Source organism: Meriones unguiculatus, chromosome X (assembly GCF_030254825.1).
Source record: "Meriones unguiculatus strain TT.TT164.6M chromosome X, Bangor_MerUng_6.1, whole genome shotgun sequence".
NCBI lineage: Eukaryota > Metazoa > Chordata > Mammalia > Rodentia > Muridae > Meriones > Meriones unguiculatus.
Genome location: NC_083369.1, coordinates 41111422 through 41130777, shown reverse-complemented (window position 1 = coordinate 41130777; position 19356 = coordinate 41111422). Strand labels below are relative to the sequence as shown.

Here is a 19356-nt window from a genome sequence, read left to right as displayed (position 1 = left end):
AATCGTACTTGATTGTAAGGTAACTTGTCAGTGTTTGCAAGGCAGAATATCACAAATTGTAAGCTCAGGTTTGCTATGAGCTAGAAGCAGGTGGGGGCAGGACTAGGCAGCACCTGGAGACCTTGTGCAGCTCTGCCTTACAGCCCCAGTCAGAACATACGGAGATAGATCAGATACATAAGTCAAGACGACATTCAACAATTGGGCTTCTCTGCCTCAGAGGTCCATCAGTCCTTCTTATAATGTTCGTCCTAATTTAGCCATTCCAAGTTGTAAAACACCTCAGGGATCAGACATGGACAAGACACAAAACAGACATGACCACAGAGACAACAGAAACAATTAGATTGGTGTGGCACAGAGGTTTCAACAGTCTGACTAGGAGAATTTAACGGATAGGAGGCCTGCTTGCATAATTGCAGCAACTGCCTGGCGCCATGGGGAATCCTTGGCTTTGTGGGAGTCCAGGTGCTGGGCTACCCCAGAGTTTCAACCTCTCAGCCTCACCAGGGGACGCCTTCTGGGCTCCAAGGCAGGTTGAAAACAACTGGTGGCTCTGGCTAACTTTCCATTTACCGACTGCCCAGGCTGTGGGACATGGGACGTCTCCTAATTGCACAAACTGGGGTGTACAAACCCCTCAGGTTCTCTCTGTTCATATTTATATAAAAACGCCATGCACACAAGCGATCTTAATTCCCATAAGGTTTATTGGATGCAGATGGAGAGAGAGAGAGAGAGAGAGAGAGAGAGAGAGAGGAGAACGAGAGGGGGGGAGGCTACTCCACAACTGAGGTCTGAGAAGAGCAGGAGAGTAAGAGAGCAACAATGTGGCAGGTTGATCTTTTATGAAGCAAATGAACCCTTGGGTTGCTAGGCAACCCAGAAGCGGGCTGCCTAAATACTAACACTCCCAGTTCATCACATAGTGTACCCCTTAACCAGAATCCAGAAACCAACAGGAAGCTAACAACAACAACAACAAAAAATTTCCGAGTGTGCCGTTCATCTCCGGAGTCTGTAGAACGGAATGCATTTCCCAGGGACCTTGGGTCAGCTGGGTCAGCCATCTCAAGGTGTGCGAGCCCCTGGCAGCCCAACCTCTCCAGTATCCTGAATTGGGGGTAGAGTTAGGTGGCTACCGGCCTCCACACAGTAATCCTAGCTGTCGCCAGAAAACCAAACTCAAATATTTTGGAACAAATTAAAAGGAAGAATTTATTAAATATTAAACACTGTTCTAGACGTGTGTGGAGCCATAAATGGATGTCTGTTACTCTTACCTGATTTGGAATCCATGAAACACAGTGGGTGTGCCTAGCGCTTGTCCCGACCCGCAGGAATGTCAGCGTGGAACCTAGAGAGGGGAGTGGGAATGAAAGGGGACAAGTGACAGAAGAAATGGAGACAAGATAGTGTCCTGAACAAGTCTCGTTAATTCTCTAAATTACAGATTATAAGGGGTAAAAATGGGCATGGGGGGGGGGCTAGTTCCTGTAAAAACCGAAAAGCAGGATGTCTTCAGTGCGGGCTGAAAGTTCTCATGCTATAACTGCCAAATTTAAATGGTTGAGTGAACATCTAAAAAACAAAGAACACCTGCGGTCGGTCCAGGGGTGGAAAATCACCGTGCTGTGCTTGGCACACTGTGCTTCATGGATTCCAAATCAGACAAGAGTAAGAGACAACCATTTACGGCTCCACACAAAATCAGGCTTTGGTCAGGACAATTCTGCCTTATTTTCCAGCTGGGAGGCCCCAGTCAACTGTTGCAGGCGCTTATAAGGGCAAATCCATTAGGCAGCCGTTCTTTCCCATGAGGCTTTGTTGTTTCCAAAGAACTACAGTTCCCAGCATTCCAGGAAGTTACCAGGTTTCCAGGCTGGTGAGGTTTAGAGGTTAATTCTAGGAATTACAAATGCATGCTTATCCACCTTGATTTCAGGAGGAAGAAAGCGAAGTGCCTAGTGAGTGCTGTGCGCGGAGCTCAGGCAAGCTCCAAAGTCTCCAAGTAGTGAGCGCAGGGTCCCTGCCCACAAAGGGGAGAAGGCGGCTGAGCAGCGGGAACCGGACTGGTGGTCCTCCCCTGGCTGTGTGGAAAGACAGTCTGGTAGGCTACGGGAGGATGGACACAAGCGCTATTGAAATGCAAATCTCTATCTGGAAAGCGTCTGGCCCTGGACGGGAAGCCTAGGCCAGGAACCACTATGCTGTGTCCCTTCAGCACACTGGATCCCTAAAGGAGGTGCTCATGTCACTCAAGACTCACTGGCCAATCATGGCCTCCAGGTGGACCTGCCAGTCAAGAAGAGGAGGCGTGTTTTTCCGGGTGCCACGCTGCAGGTTCAGCTCTGTTGCTAAGCCGGCCTGAGTGGTTCCGTGTGAAGTGTTCTGAGCACTTCTGCTGGGTGCTGTGAGGGGAGCTCAGGCAAGCCCCGAAGCTGTGAAATGGTGAGCACAGGGTCGCTGTCCACATTGGGAAGGCGCAGGTGGTTGAGCAGTGGTAGCTGGAGTCATCACTGGGGCTGGGTGGTAAGGGTGGCCAAAGGTCCCTTTTAGTCCTTGTCACTTCTCGGACCTGACAAGTGGGTTTTGCATAACTTCACATTGGGAGCTGCATCTGTGCAAAGCATTTGGAGCAGGGGCTTGTGTGTAGAAACACCCTTGGAAAGAAGCCAAACTCGGAGAGCCCTAGTTTCTCTAGTGTCTTCTACAAGTTCTGCCCTGAGCATTTAACACTTAGGTGTAAGATCCATTTGAAGTTAATTTTGTGGAGGCTGTAAAAGGCATCTCGTGTGTTAAGTAGCATGCCAGTATTAAGCTGCGATGTACAAGAGTAGGATCGATGATGTAAAGAATTTACCAATGCTTAGGAAAACAGCAAGTGACACCGAGTAGAATGGGAGGGCTGACTCTAAAACACCCCACAGATGAGTAGTAGTATGCTATCCAGGCCTGTTAGCGATTAGGATGCTTAGGTACACAAGTTTGTTCACTGGGATCGTCCAGACGGATGGCTCCAAACCACAACAAATGAGACAACTCAGATACACACCAACCTCTAGGCCCATCCTCATAGCAAAGAACAGACCTCCACCAAGCTGCTCAATGGGCATTACAGAGTCACAACCAACATTAAGGCCAGGTGTGCCATAAAGGTCCAGTGTTCTTCTTGAAAAGAGGTGACAATTTGAAAAGGGAAAACCCTTGTGTTAAGGGCTAGATTGGCCAAGCAAGGCTTTCCATGAGGCCCTCATGTATGGAGAATGACACAGCTCCTTCTCACACCCAAGAACATGCTTGGCAGAGCCAGGAACAAACAGCCTGGGGGCCTAGGCCTTGAGAGCTTTCTCTGAGGCCCTGCTTTATTGAGAATGAAATAAAGCTCCTTCTCTAGAGCAAGGAACATGCTTGGGAGACCTGGTAATGATCTGAAGCCAGGGCCTTTGCAGAGGGGTTGCTTCAGATGCTGAGAACCCAAATCTTCCCACCACATGGGGCTATGGTAACTAGTCCCAAAGACACTGTAGTCTTGGTCAGTAATGTTCTTGAGTAGTCTGTGTTCCCCTTGTGCAGCACTGTTCTATTAGACTTCTCCTGAGTTCGTCCCATTGTATGATAGTTTCTTCTGACTTCATAGAAGTCTTTTGTTTCTTTCCATTTTCCCCCTGGAAGTGGTATATAAGATGGTAGTCTTCTTAAGAAGTTTACTTGGTGTAAAATGTAGCTTGTGCAAGACCTCTGTTGCAGGATATTTGATCCTACTGTGAACTCTGAGATTGTGATATTTACTGGAAAAACATACCTTTAATCCAAGAGCTTTCTGCTTCAGTATTATAAGCAGGATTAAATAAAGCCAATCATAAGTCAAGAGGTGGAGCAAAAACCAGTTGACAGGGAGTGAACATAGGATTATTAAGAAAAAATATAGAGAGTAAGAGGGAGAGGGGAGGAGAAGTAGAGAGACACACAGGAAGTAGAAAGGAGGGCCATTCATTTTGAGATGCCATGGGAGAAAGGGATTCCTGCTGGGTCTTCAGCTGAGGAGGAAGGTCAGCTGGGTGCTTTCTCTGCCTCCTTGAGCTTTTTCATCCCAGCATCTGGCTTCACTGTCTTCATTGGTAAAATTGAACAATTGAAATTTTGTTAAAAACAATAGACCTCCCCAGCACAACTTCTATCTTTTCTACCTTCTACTCTTCCTATCTTTCTGAACCTCTGACCACTTAAGGATCCTGTCACTGAAGAGTGATCTGATGTTTGTATGTAAGAAACAATTGGGGGACTATCTTTTCTGTGTAAATGTCTATCTATGTGGCTAAATTTGCAATCTCCAGTCTTACCCGGCCTGCAGGTCAGTCAAAGGAGACCCTAAAAAGTGAGTAAGATGCGAAGAATGGAGACAAATAGAATTCTGATCAAGTCTCCTTTTATTGTTCTTTAGGTTAAAGCTTATAAAGAGTAAGAATGGGCAATTCAGGGGGAGGAACTTGTTTCAGTGAAAATCTCAGAGCAGGATATTCTCAAGGAAATTCTAAAAGCAGGAGAAAAGTGCTCAGGTAAGTGGGAGGCAAGTTCTCATGCAGATACCTGCCAAATCGAAACAGTTGAGCACACATCTAAAGAACAAAGAACACCTCTGGTCCAGGGGTGAAAAATCACCTTGTCGTGCTAAGCACACAGTGCTTCATGGATTCCAAGCAGGCTGGAATCAAGCAGCCAGCCATTTTTTAGCTCCACACACCAGTCTATATTCAGATCATTCAAATCATAACCTGGAGCCTGAAACTAAAAGAAAATTAAGGGCGACAGCATATGTGGAATGCAAAATCTGTTCTTTGATGGCTACTCTTTGAGCATTAGCCAGAGCTGAATGCGTGCTGTCACTAAACAGATTTTTCTTAATTAATTTTTTATATGTACTGTGATTTGTTTCTTGGAAGGGATATTAATTCTAGAGCAGCTGCATCTACAGCCTTTAAAAAAATGTCTCTAAGACTATCTATGTTGACTCAGGTCATCTCGATCCCAGTCTGTTCCTCCCCAGGACCTTGCTTGCCTCTTGATTAAATTTCTCAAATTCCTTTTTTAAAAGATATATTTATTTATTATTTAAACAGTGTTCTGCCTCCATGCTAATAGCAGACAGCAGGTCTCACCACAGATGGTTGTGAGCCACCATGTGGTTGCTGGGAATTAAACCCAGGACCTTTGGAAGAATAGCCAGTGCTCTTAACTTCTGAGCCATCTCTCCAGCCCCAAAGTTCTCAAATTCTTAAGTTAAAGGACTGTACCAACAGAGTTTTAAAATTAAGCATTTGAGTCATGTAATGAACTCTCCATTGCTGTAACAAGAAAAGGATTTGTATGTGGAGCATGGATTCTGCCTTCACACCAGAACAGGAACAACAGTTTACAGAGTGCACTGCAGAGTGAAACAGGCAACAGCTATATCAAAAAATAAAGTTTAAGGCAGTCAGCTGCAGGAGTCAGCATTGTGAAGAAGATTCTGATTGAGGAAGGGTGAGTGATTTTGTAGTTTCCCAGCATGTATTAATTCATGCATGTGTGAATGAAAAGAGACCAGATTGGTGGGTGTACAATTTGGGAAAGTTGGCTTGAGCCAGTGAATGCTGAATGTTCAGTTAAGGGACTGTGCTGATAGACACAGTTAAGTTGGTTCAGAAAATTTGAGATGCAGTCTATTGGCTGTAGCTGTGTGTCAGGTTACACATTGCACACAGGGACAAGGTCAAACACTGTCTTATTAATGCCATTCCCTCTACAGGGATGGTCCTGCTCTCTTTCTTAGTCAGTATACCTATGCCTTTTTCAAGTATATCTTTTTAAAAAGTCACTTTTCAAGTTTCACTTTTCCTTCATTAACTTATTTTTATTCACTTAAATGTTGATCACAGCCCTCTTCCCTAAATCCCCCCTTTACACACTTTTCCTCTCCATTCTCACCTCCCCTCCTCCTCAGGGAAAGGGGAAATCCTCCATAGGTACAAACCCTCCCTGGCATATTAAGATGCTGCAGTACTAGGCACATTCTCTCTCACTGAGGCCAGACAAGGCAGCCCAGTTAGGGGAACAGGATCCAAAGGGAGGCATCAGAGGCAGAGAAGTTCCCCACTGCAGGTGTTAGGGGACCCACATGAGCGGCACACCTGCTATATATGTGCAGGGGTCCTAGGACCTCTCTATGCATGTTCTTTGGTTGGTGCTTCCATCTCTGTAAGCCACAGGGGCCCAGGTTATTTGACTTTGTAGTTCTTCTTGTGAAGTCCTTTACCCATCTTCCTCCCTCAATCACTCCCCTTTAGGATTCCTGGAGCTCTGTCTAAAATTTAGAAGTCAGTCTCTGCATCTGTTTCCATCAGCTGCTGGATGAAGATTCTCAGAGGAGTTAAGCTAGGCTCCTGTCTGCAAGCATAAAAGAGTAACATTAATAGTGTCGCCCATGGGATGAGTCTCAAGTAGGTCAACTCTTTGATTGGCCATTCCTTCAATCTTTGCTCCATCTTTGTCTCTACACTATTTGTAGGCAGGATAAATTTGGGGTGGAAGGTTTTATGGATGGAATGTTGTCCTTATCCCTCCACTGGAAGTCCTGTCTGGCTACAGGAGATTGCTTCTTCAGTCTCCATATCTCCTGCTGCTAGGAATCTCAGCTAGGGGTGACCCTCATAGACTTCCTGGGGCCCCCTGAATCCTGAGGCTCTGGTAAGTCTCCTATATATTCCACCCCCAACACACCTCTGATTTCTGTTCTCTTGCCTAGCCCTTTCTCCTCTGCTTTCCCTACTGCTAATCCCCACCCCTGCTCTCCTCTGCATCCCTTCTCCTACCCAGTTTCCTCCCTCCATCTACCTCCAATGCCTATTGTATTTCTCCTCTGAGTAAGCTTCAACCATCCTCCCTTGAGCCCTCCTTCTTACTTAGCTTCTTTGAGTCTATAGATTGTAGCATCATTATCCTGTACTTTATGGCTAATATCCACTTATAAGTGAGTACATACCATGCATGTCTTTTGGGTTACCTCACTCAGGATGATCTTTTCTAGTTCCATCCACTTGCCTGAAATTTTCACGATTTCCTTTTTTTAAATAGCTGACTAGTATTCCACTGTGTAAATGTACCACACATTCTTTATCTTTTCCTCGGTTGATGTACATCTGGGTTGTTTCCAGATACTGGCTATTATGAATAAAGCTGCTATGCACATAGTGGAGCGGTTGTCCTCGTGGCATGGTAGAGCATCTTTTAAGTGTATGCCCAGGAGTGTTATAGCTAGGACTTGAGGTGGAACTATTCCCAATTTTCTGAGAAACTGCTAGATTGATTTCCATGGTTGGTTGTACAAGTTTGCACTCCCACGAGCAATGGGAGATAGTGGGGTAGGTCCTTGGACAGACTACCTAGTCTGTACCCCACCAGATAGTGGAGTAGGTCTTTGGAGAGACTACCTAGTCTTTGAGCAGCATGGTCTTTGTTTTAGCAGGGAGTGTCTGCCTGTAGTTGGGGACTGTGACACAGAGGTGAGACAGGTAGAGAAGGTCAGATGGGGATGGTCTGACATTTTCTCCAATGTTGAAACATTTGTATGCTTTAAGTGATTCTTTGATGTTGGAAGAGCCCTCCACTTTCAATGCGTTTTCTATTATTGTGAAAGGAGAGAACCAGAGTGCACAGGGTGAGTGCTAGCCAGTGCTTTCTTTGATTTTAATTATAATCATGTAATTCTTGTTTAAAGGACTGTGTTATATGTATAAGTCTGTCTCTGTGTTTTGATAGATGATGTTGCATGATTTTATTCATTATAGTCTAGTTATATAGACCCTCATCTATTTTTGTGTTCTGAAAATTTATTACATTATGTTATGAATTCCATGAATTTTGGTTGGCTTGGAACTTTCTATGAAGAAACCGTTTAACTTTTCTTTTCTTGATCCTAAAGGCTTGTCTGTCCTCATTTCTTGGCAAATGATCTATGTTTTCCAGTTGTTGCAATCATCAGTTTGGGTTTTTGCTACTTAAGTGAGATATGGTTAACACATTTTAAAAACTTTCTCATATATTATTGTCTCTGTGTTCTAACCTGCTTCAGTTTCTCAACATTTCAGAGCCTACAAGCATCTGAAGGAGCCTCAGTTGAGTGCATGCTCACATCAAAATGGCCATGTCTGAGAGATTGTGTTGACTGATGATTGATATGGGAAGGCTCTTCCACTGAGAGCGGCAATATCCCTAAGTGTTGGGGGTTGGTCTGATGCTTGCATTTTATGCTAATAACTGACACTCAAGATCTGGTTACTGCCCTATCATTGTTGTGGAAACCTGCCTAAGACATTATTCCTGATTGGATAATTAAAAGGCCTAAAAGCTGGGCAGGGCCGAATGGGGTAGGCGTGGCTAAGGCTCCCAGGCTTTATCAACAGTAGAATCTTGGGAAACAAATAGTTTGATGGGAAGAGAGGAGAAAGAAGGATGCCACGATGGGTTAGCCTGGAGAAGGTACCACATGGGCTGGGAGGAAGGACTCTGAGGATAGAGTGGATGGAAAAAACACCAAGATAAAAAAGTATAAGCAATTAAATATAAAATTATGGATGTAAGGTAGCCCAGACAGAAATGGTTAAGGTGGATGGCATTTGATGGTGGCTGGGCAGTGGATGGGGCAGTTATTGAGATAGCAAAGGTGGAATATCTGCCCTGCCCAAGGCAAGTAGGGTGATTATAAAACCTAACAGGTGTCTATGTCTTACTGATTGTGACAGTGGGTTAAATAATACCTCCGTAACAATTATAGGGATAATAATATACGGTATTTACCTGATACCGTTATAATTTCAACAACACCTAAGCAAGTGGACCTACGCTGGATAAGGGAGCTAGCTAAACATTAAGACAGTGACCAAGCAAGAGAGCATGCCAGCAAACAATGTTTGTTCATAGTTTTCACTTTCATTTTCTACCCTAAACAGCCAACATCATGGACTGTAATCTGACAGGACTAGCCAAATAAACCAAACAAACAAACAAAAACCAGTTAATGACCAGAGGCACTTTTGGCTACAGGATTCAATCACAGCAACAGTATAGCAAATTGGAACAAAGCATAGTACACAAAAAGTCATTTTGCTGCTGGACAGAACCTGGGACTGTTCTTTCTTTTGAAGGAATGTGGAAACTATTAGGACTTGAGATTGCAAAAAGCATAGAAAGATGTGCATAGAGCTTAATCAGCTCTTCTTGTAGATCCAGGAAGAGCAAGGTGTTGATAATAATCCAGAGAGAGGAAGTGGTGGTCATAGGATTTCAGTGGAAAATAGACTATGAAAAATTCAGCTAGAGGTCATTTTGTCCCAAAATCTTTCTTATTCTGCCCATGTACTGAGAAATTTTGTAAGCAGAATTTTTTTAAAAAGTAAATAGATTTCCTAGATGTACTATTGAATCTGTTGAATGGATGGTTATTGCTAGTGACTCATTCAGGTGTACAGTGATAAAAAGGAGCAAGTGGGGCAGAAATAAATGCAAAGTCTGTGGGTTGTAGAGAAAAACAGCATGAGGTGTTTTCAGATGACAAGCAAATCCTGAAACAGGGACAGGAATGCTCAAGGAGATTATCACCAGTAAAGAGAAGGCCCTTGCTCAGGATTGCCTAAAAGGTGCCTAAAGAGTAACACTCCCTCCTGCTAAGCCTTAAATTAATGGAAGGAATAGGCAAAGTGATTCCTAGTGCCAGGAAGGAACTTCATATGAAGCCTGCTGCAACTGTGGTCCAAGTGTGGCAGGGTCTTTCCCAATTTAGAAACCAAAACTTGACAGGATCACCCATGTTGTGGTGGCTCTGTAAACAAGAAAGATACAGTATTTAAGGTCATGGATTCTTTCTCTGTAGTTTCATTTCAGCACTGTTCCAGCCGTCTATGTTTGCAGACTCACACCAGTAAGAATACTGTGAAGAGTTCATTGCATGAAGCTGTGCGGATGAAGCCTGAGTTGCATTTTGAGACCACAAGATATTGAGATCTAAGCTGTGAGACACCTGATGTGGAGAGCTGCTTATAGGGAGTAGATGTAACCAAACTAAGGGGCATGTGAGAAGTTTCAGGGATAGGGCCTTCTCCTAAGCCCTTTGATAATGAAGCCCCATGTGTCTGAGACAGAGCTACAGGATTTGTTGTTTTCTGCTTGGTTCTCTGCCTTAGTCCAGTCTTCTCTCACTATGTACACATTCCTCTCTATTGGAATGGGAAAGGGTATTCTGTGCCATTGTATGTTGGAACGGTATAACTTGTTTTCTGATTTTACAAGATGTGTCAGCCAAGATATTGTCTTGAGTGTCAGAAAAGACTTTGGATGTTTGAAGTGTTGGGAACTGTTGCAGACTATTTTGATCATGTATGGTAGATTAAATACATTTTATCATGGATGACCATGGGCCGGCAGCTTCCAGTATCAGAATGTAGTTGGCTGAATGAAAAAGCTTCCAGATAGGATGATGGATGGTATCTTTGAACACTTTGCTCTTATTTGTGGCTTTTTTTGGGAAGTGTATGGAAGCTTTCCACTCTTGTTTTTTTGTTTTGTTTTGAGATAGCATTTCTCCATCTAGCCTTGGTTATCCTCTGAGGCCATTTGTAGACCAAGCTGTCCTCGAATTCAGAGCCCTCTGCTTGCCTCTGCCCCTCTGAGTGTTGGGATTACAAGCACGATCCACCATGCCTGGCTGTGTGGAAGCTTTCCTAAGGGGAACCTTTCTAGATTTTCTTTTTAATTGGAGATGAGATTTGAGTGTCTATAGACTCAACTCATTTCCTGTTCTTTTGGCAACTGTGTTGTGGTTGAAAGTCAACTTCCTTCTCATGCCTTCACAATTATAGACACTATCCCTAAATCACATAAGATACAGGAGAAGCAATTGCTATTCAATGTTCAGCTATTTTACTAGCTTTATGGTGTTTTTTTTTCTTGTCAGTTTTGTTGCTTTTTTTGTTTTGTTTGTTTTGTTTTTAAAGACAAAGTTTCTCTGTGTAACCCTGGCTTTCCTGAAAGTAGGTATGTAGATCAGGTAGGCTTTCAACTCAGAGATCCACCTGGCTCTGGCTTCAGAGTCCCAGGATTAGGTGTGGGCCTACATGCCTACCTTTTTTCCTTTGTACATTATTGGCTATGGGCTTGGATTGTAGGTTTTGTACATGTCAAGCTGTTGTTGTGAGCTTTACCTACATCTTGAATTTTGAAATTTGGCAGAGATTATTTCTCAGAATGACAGAAATTTACCACATTAATACTGCCTAAGTCTTCTGAGTCACTGAATTGCAGGTGCTTGACATTCTTTCTACCTGTTGTGTTTGTTTTGAATGAATATGAGTATTTTGTCTGTATGCATGAATATGCACTTCTTCTGTGCCTGGTCTTCACAGTAGTCAGAAGATGGCCTCAAAACTCCTAAATTTGGAGTAATGGATAGGTGTGAGCCCCTTTGTAAATACTGGCAGTTGAGCCCAATTATTTGCAAGACCAGCAGGAGTTCTTCACTGCTGAGCCATCTGTCCTCAGCTATGTTGCTTATTTTTTGATCAACATGTACATTGCTAATATTTTCATCTGACCATTTTAAACTTTTTGAACTTTTATTCTCTTTTAATAAGATCTTATTACTGTTACAATTTAACCTGGGGCCCTTCAGGTTTCTGGAAGATGAATACTGGAGTGAATGCATAACACTTTATAGGAACTGTATCTTCTTTTGGGGCTAGAGAGATGGCTCAGTGGTTAAGAACACTGTCTGCTCTTCCAGAGTACCTGGGTTCAACTCCTAGCACCAACATTGCAGCTCACAACTGTGTGTAATGTCAATTCCAAGTGCTCTGACACCTTCCCACTAACTTACATAAAATAAAATTGAAATAAAATAAATTATTTTTAAAGACCTCTTCTTTTTTTTCTTTCTGTTTTTCTTTCTTTTTCTGGTTGGTTGATTTAAATTTTTTTCTTTTAAAAATAATTTTTTTTATTTTTATTATTTATTAAAATTTATTTACTTTGTATGTCAGCTGTAGCCTCCTCCTCATGTCCTTCTAGTCCCATTCTCCCTCCCTTTTCCCCTGGTTGGCTGATTTTTTCAGGGGAATCAGGGCCATAATATGTACCTCTGGCTGTCCAGGAACTTGGTGCATATACTAGACTGGTATTTAACTCAATGAGATATACCTGCCTCTGCCTTCTGAGTGCTGAGATTAAAGGCATGAACCAGTACACTCAGTTTGCCCATCATTTTTTTGTAGTTAGTAGTTATTCATACAATTTCTCTGATGTGTGCTCAGTATTGTTTATCTATTTGCTGTTTCTCTCTCTTTATATCTGTTAATTGGCATTTCTCTTGAAAGGCTGTATCATATTCAAAGGGTTCCGCAATGACAGAGGTGAAACTCATTATTCAGTTTCCTTCTGAAATGACTCGGTGATTACATTAGAACTTTGTTGTCAGGAAATAAGTGGAGGAAACAACAGAATTATGTGAATATATTGTCGATCAAGTATATGTTTACAGTGTTGTGGGTATCCTGCTTTCTCTTGTATACATATATGGCATATTTTAGGATGCAGTGACCTATGACGATGTGCATGTAACCTTCACTCAGGAAGAATGGGCATTGCTAAATCCTTCCCAGAAGAATCTCTACAAAGATGTGATGCTGGAGATCTACAGGAACCTCACTGCTATAGGTAAGACTGTGAATCTTCTTTCACTTTTTAAAATAAAAAGGCAACTGTTTCTTGGTATTGATGCTCTTCTGTAATTTTAATTGAGAATGAGGAATAGTGAGGTGAATAAATCAGGTTGTTTCTAAGGTTCACTGAAGATACTAACTTAAATTTTGCCTAATTTCCAATAACATATCATAAATTTTCTGGTACTATATTTTAGGCTACAATTGGGAAAACCATAATATTGAAGAAAATTGTCAAAGTTCTAGAAGACACAGAAGGTAATTTTCATGTGCAAGCTAACACAGATATGCCTTTGTAAAAAAATTTGTTTTCTGGAGTTTGTTTATTTGTTTGTTTGTTTTTTGAGACTGTTTTTTTTTGTGTAGCCTTAGCTGTCCTAGATTTGGTTTATAGACCAGGCTGGCCTTGAACTCACAGAGATCTGCCTGTCTGCCTCCTCAAGTGTTAGGATTACAGGCATGTGACACCACACCCTGGTTCTGGAAGTTTTAAAGAAAACCAACAGTATAAAACAGCACTGCTTTAAGCATATCAATGATTATTATATTCTCACAAAACCATATGCCCGATATCAGGTATCTCATTTGTTTTTGCAAGGCATTCCTCTTAGAAAGAAGACAAAGGAACGATGCCTTAATGGATATCACCTTTTATATTATAGCCCCATTAGAGCTATGTTGTGGAACTGCCAATCTGTTTAGTCCATAGCACTCAGATATTGCAAAAAGTAGTCATGTTGAATAAGTGAGAAGTGTATGTTCAAAGCATTCTAATATTCAAATAGTCCAGAGTAAAGCTGGTATAACTTATAAGAATGTTGTTGTGGTGAAACCCTAATAATTATACCACTTGTTTATAAGGAACAAATAGTCAAACTGTGTGAATTCAATGTGGAAACCTTTTGTTATTCTTCTTTAATGGGTATATCATATGTCACAATGGATTCAAGCTATATGAGCATAAGAAATTGAAATAGGCAATGTACCTTCTTTCTCTCTCTCACTTTCTCTCTGTCTCTCTCAGAACAATTAGAAGATATGTAGTAGTCCCCACTCTGAGTAGATGCAAGTTTACAATTGATTGGTTTTCCAACTTCATTGAGAATGCATCCATAAACTCACTGCAGAAAATCCAAGAGTACTAGAAATGTGCAAATTCTTCTGTTTGTCCTGGTTCACTTTGCAAATGCAGTATGATTGACACTATAGGAAAATGCAATCATTATGGTAAAGCTCCTAGTTCTTTAAATTCTCTTCAGTAAGTGAAAAACCTCATATAGGAAACTGATGCTATAAATGTAAGCCATGTAATAAATTCTCTTACCATCTCAGGTGTCTTAAAGGATGCAAAACATCCCATAATTGAGGGGAATACCATGAATGTAAACAAAGTGATAAAATTTTAAGATCTTATTTCCCTGTTCCCATTAGAACAAATTGTAAAATTAATTCATACAAATTGTAAAATTAATTCAAAAGATTCATCAGTGTAATGAATGTGGTAAAGCTTTCATGTGTGCCATTTATCTTTGTAGGCATGAAAAAAGTATTACTGGAGAGAAACCCTGTGAATATACTCAAGGTGGTAATGGCTTTGCATATTATAGTCTTCTTCAAGGGCATGAAAGAATTCATATTGGAGAGAAACCCTATGAAATTCTTCAATATGGTAAAGCCTTTGAACATCACAATCATCTCCAAAGACATAAAAGAACATACACTGGAAAGAAACCCTATGAATGTAACCAATGTGGTAAAGACTTTGGATGTCCTAGTCATCTCCTAATACATAAAAGAACACATACTGGAGAGAAACCATATGAATGTAGTCAGTGTGGTAAAGCCTTTGCTGATCATAGTCATCTTCGTAAACATAAAAGAACACATACTGGAGAGAAACCCTATGAATGTAGTCAGTGTGATAAAGCCTTTGCATGTCACAGTAATCTCCGAATACATAAAAGAACGCATACTGGAGAGAAACCCTATGAATGTCACCAATGTGGTAAAGCTTTTGCATGTCACAGTAATCTCCGAATACATGAAAGAACACATACTGGAGAGAAACCCTATGAATGTACCCAATGTGGTAAAGCCTTTGCATGTCACAGTCATCTCCTAATACATAAAAGAATCCATACTGGAGAGAAACCCTACAAATGTAATCAGTGTGATAAAGCCTTTTCACAGGATATATCTCTACAAATACATAAAAGAATACACACTGGAGAGAAACCGTATGAATGTAATCAATGTGATAAAGCCTTTGCATGCCACAGTAGTCTCCGGATACATAAAAGAACACACACTGGAGAGAAACCCTATGAATGTAACGAGTGTGGTAAAGTCTTTGCGTGTCACAGTATTCTCCGAATACATAAAAGTACACATACTGGAGAGAAACCGTATGAATGTACCCAATGTGGTAAAGCCTTTACACGTCATAGTAGTCTCCGCATACATAAAAGAACACATACTGGAGAAAAACCCTATGAGTGTAATCAATGTGAAAAAGCTTTTTCACAACAAGGTCATCTCAGAATACATAAAAGAACACATACCGGAGAGAAGCCCTACAAATGTAATCAATGTGGTAAAGCCTTTGCACGTCAAAATCATCTTCAAAGTCATGAAAGAATTCATACTGGAGAGAAACCTTACAAATGTAATCAATGCGATAAAGCCTTTTCACAACAAAATAGTCTCCAAATACATAAAAGCACACATACTGGAGAGAAACCCTACAAATGTAATCAGTGTAATAAAGCTTTTTCACAACACAGTTATCTACGAATACATAAAAGAACACATATTTGCATATAGCAGTAGTCTTAGAAGTAATGAGAAAAGTCATACTGCAGAGAAACCCCATAAATATAGTATATATGGTAAAGATTTTCACCTCATGGTATCTTTATATAAGAGTAAAACCTTTTTACTCTTATATAAACCTTTTAGTAGTCTTTGAGACCTGAAAGAATTCATACTGAAGGGAATCTATGACTATAAAGGATTTGGTAAGATCTTTAGCAAATACTTATTTTCAGATATACAAGATTATTTTTGGGAAAAATATGACAAATGTCAACAATGTATTCAAGCACTAGGTTGTCACTCCATATTTTGTTTGCTTTTCAAAACTCATAGGAACAAAAGCCTTTTTAAATAATAAGGTAATTCTTAGAATTCACTGTTCTCTTCAGTTATATAGAAAAAAACCTCATCCAGTGCTATGAGGTCACCCTGGAAATGCCAATGCAACAATTGTTACACATGGCAGCTAAAGCAGGAAGCTCAGAGCTCACATCCTCACCTAAAGCATGAAACAGACAGTGGAAACTAGAAATGGCGTGTGGATATAACCTCTCAAGCCCACTCCAAATGACATATTTCCTTCAGCAGGGCACATTTCCTAAATCTTTCCAAATGATATCACCAACTGAGAAGGATTGATTTCTCTGAAAGCCTAAATGCTTGCTTTCTGTTAAATGAACCAGTTCATGATGAAGAAAAATTCAGTGGGTAAGCCTTGAGGTGCCTTGAGGTACAGGAGAAAATGTTTACACACACACACAAAATAGCCATGAGTGAAATTTATGTTTGTAATCATTTGTTTAATTTCAGTTATGTGGTGTTATTGCATCTTTGTGTGTATATGTGCATGCTGGGTCCCAAGAAGATTAGACCGATGGAACTTCTTGTAGCAAGGATTTTAGGAAGTTGTCAAAAACATAACAGTGGTCTTGGGAATGAACCTTGTTTTAACTGCTCTGCCATGACTTTAGACCTGGAGATGTCAGGAAATAGGAAAGGACTCATACAAGAGAAAAACTCTAGTCATGTAAACAATTTGACAAAGACTTTAGACATCATAATTGTCTTCAGTTTCAAGAAGAAAAATCTTGTTTCATTTCTTCTTCATCGTAGCCTTGAAGGAAGTAAATTATTTACCATGTTCACTAGAGTGTGATGGTGGAGACCACCTATTGTGGTTGTGGTTTGTATTTTGAGATATTTGGAATAGGTACTACAGTTTGCTGTATGTGTAACAAATCCATTTACAGAAGTTTATTAAGCTGTTTTTGTAGTCCTTGTGTGGCTTATGTTCACTTTCTATTGCACGTTAACTTGGTGATAAGTTTTTTCCCCCCTGGAATATGTAGGATGGGATCACTATCATCTAAGTGGTCCATTGTTTATTTATATATCATACAGTGTGTGATCATACTTTTCAAGTAAGTATGACTGTGAAAGTGCAGTGGTTGGTTGGTTGATACTGACCTTTGTTTTTCTGATTTTTACAAATTTGTTATAAAAATTTGTTTTTTTACAAACTTGTTACACAGCCTTGCTTAGATGTCAGTAACTAGTCAAGGCTACATTTGACCTCTTGATTCTCATGAAGCAGCCTCCTGAGTACAAGTCCAAGGGTAAAAAATGTACCCCCAATGTGTCCTGTTTCTTCAACACTTTTTAACAATGTTAATGTTAAAATGCTTGATAGAAGAGAATATAAGAAATATTAAATACCTCATGTGTGTCCAAAGCAGCACTTTCATCTATCTGGTAGAGTTGTAATAATACGATAATCAACAATCAACTGTATATCTCACAACATAGCTTGATTGGTATGGATATGTATATATCATTTGATGTTCTATGCTTCTTTATTTTCCCATTAGTTACCACTGGCACTTCAGCTTTCTGGAGGAATTATTTATAGATTCAAGATACTGTAACAGCAATGAAATTTACCTTGTTATATACAATATTGTAACAGCAAAGAGAAAAAGATATATTTCTGTGTGTTTGTGTAATGTTATGGGGTTTTAGACCATGACAGGTATATGGAGATTAGAAGACAACTTTCTGAGGTCTACTTTGGCCATTTTTTTTATTTTTATTAATTACAACTTATTCATTTTGTATCCCCTCTGTAGCTCACTCCCCCTCCCCTCCCAATCTTCCCCTCCCTCTCTCTTCTCCACCCATGCCCCTCCCCAAGTCCAATGATAGGGGAGATCCTCCTCTCCTTTTTTCTGATCCTAGTCTATCAGGTCTCATTAGGACTGGCTGTATTGTCTTCCTCTGTAGCCTGGTAAGGCTGCTTCCCCCTCAGGGGGAGGTGATCAAAGATCAGGTCAATCAGTTCATGTCAGAGACAGTCCTTGTTCCCATTACTATGGACCCATTTGGACACTGAACTGCCCTGGGCTACATCTGTGCAGGAGTTCTAGGTTATCTCCATGAATGGTCCTTGGTTGGAGTATCAGTCTCAGAAAAGACCCCTGTGTACTTTGGCCATTTTTATATGATGATTAAGGTCAGGTTGTCAGCTATGCACACCACAAACATTTCCCACTGAGCCATCTCACTCATGCTCAATGAGATCAGTTGAAGCATCGCATCAAGTAATGTATTTTCTCCTTTTCAGGTTGTAAACATATTATCATCCCAAGATAGAGGAAAACAGAACAATTTGAATAATAAATTTTATTTGCAAATGATATACTGCTATCGTTTTTTTTTTTTTGAAAGTGTTTGTTTATACTTAGCACTTCTTCATAACGCTTTCTCAGAACCACAAATGAATTCCAGTGAATTTTCTCAGTGGGTTAAGTTGGTTGCTGCTAAGCATGATGACCTGATTTCAATGTCTGGAAGTCCCATGTTGTTTCTATAAAAATTTCTCTTATTTCTACAATTAGGATGTGGCATATTTACACTTACATACCAGCACATGCATAAATAATGTTTAAACCCAAATGAAGGCCAGTTAGGTCACTGGAACCAAAGGAATTTCTGGGTTTACAGCAATAAGTTGTCCTCTCACTACCACATACACACCGTGGCATAGGTGTATACATACAAACACATTTCAAAGATTGTGAAATGGATGAAATTATCAAAGCAAAGAAAATAACCATATGATTGAGAACACATGAAATCATTTGCCAGTTTAAATCATTGTTGTAGAATTTCAAGAAGTGTTACTATTCATCAAAATTATGATGGTTCCTTTCTAAGTCTTATTTTATGTTTTTATTATCTGATTCAAAATATTTCCTTTTAAAAATGTATCTCAGCCGGGCTTAGAGGTGTATCCCTGTAATTCCACCTCCTGGAAGACAGTGGCAGGCCAGTCTTGTGGCCAATATGTGGCCAGTGTGGTCCACATATTTCTAAGACAACCATGGCTTTGTAGAGATATCCTATCTCAAAGATTCTAGAAAAAAAAGAGTATATCTCAAATTATGGAAAATTTCCTAATCTGATGGAACTCTGATTGGTTAAGAGAACTGTGTAAACAATGAAAACAAAAAGCAATGTGGAAAGTCCATTCACAGAAGGATAGAAGTCCACTGAATCACTTCAACAACTATCTAGCAGGGACTTCATCATCTTCAAGAGACAGAAAACAGAAGGAGCAATGGAGCTTCTATATCCTCTGCACTGGAATGACCTATTTGGAGCTGGATAGTTAGTGGTAGTGGTACTACTCCTCATGTGTATTCACATTTGTTTCCTAGTGCCCATCTCATATAGCTCAGAACTACCTGTATTTTCAGATCCAGGATATCTGATGCTTCTTCTGACCTCCTAGAATACC

The 19356-nt window shown here is 40.6% G+C and overlaps 1 protein-coding gene across 2 annotated transcripts; it reads left to right on the top strand.

The window, feature by feature from the left end:
- Positions 1 to 1514: 1514 nt before the first annotated feature.
- On the top strand, positions 1515 to 18255 carry LOC110542921 (zinc finger protein 431-like). Of its 2 annotated transcripts, none has more exons than XM_060374946.1 (4): positions 1515 to 2451; positions 12657 to 12741; positions 12944 to 13004; positions 14282 to 18255. In XM_060374946.1, exons 1-4 carry the CDS (start codon positions 2449 to 2451, stop codon positions 15567 to 15569), a joined length of 1437 nt encoding a protein of 478 aa, XP_060230929.1. In that variant the 5' UTR covers positions 1515 to 2448; the 3' UTR covers positions 15570 to 18255. The 2 variants fall into 2 exon arrangements, with proteins under 2 accessions (XP_060230929.1, XP_060230928.1); XM_060374945.1 differs by having other exon boundaries at positions 12615 to 12741.
- Positions 18256 to 19356: the final 1101 nt, after the last annotated feature.

Coding starts and splice junctions, on each gene's coding strand:
- LOC110542921 (XM_060374945.1), top strand. Junction 12,742..12,943: donor CAGGAACCTCACTGCTATAG/GTAAGACTGTGA, acceptor ACTATATTTTAG/GCTACAATTGGGAAAACCAT. Junction 13,005..14,281: donor AGTTCTAGAAGACACAGAAG/GTAATTTTCATG, acceptor TTATCTTTGTAG/GCATGAAAAAAGTATTACTG.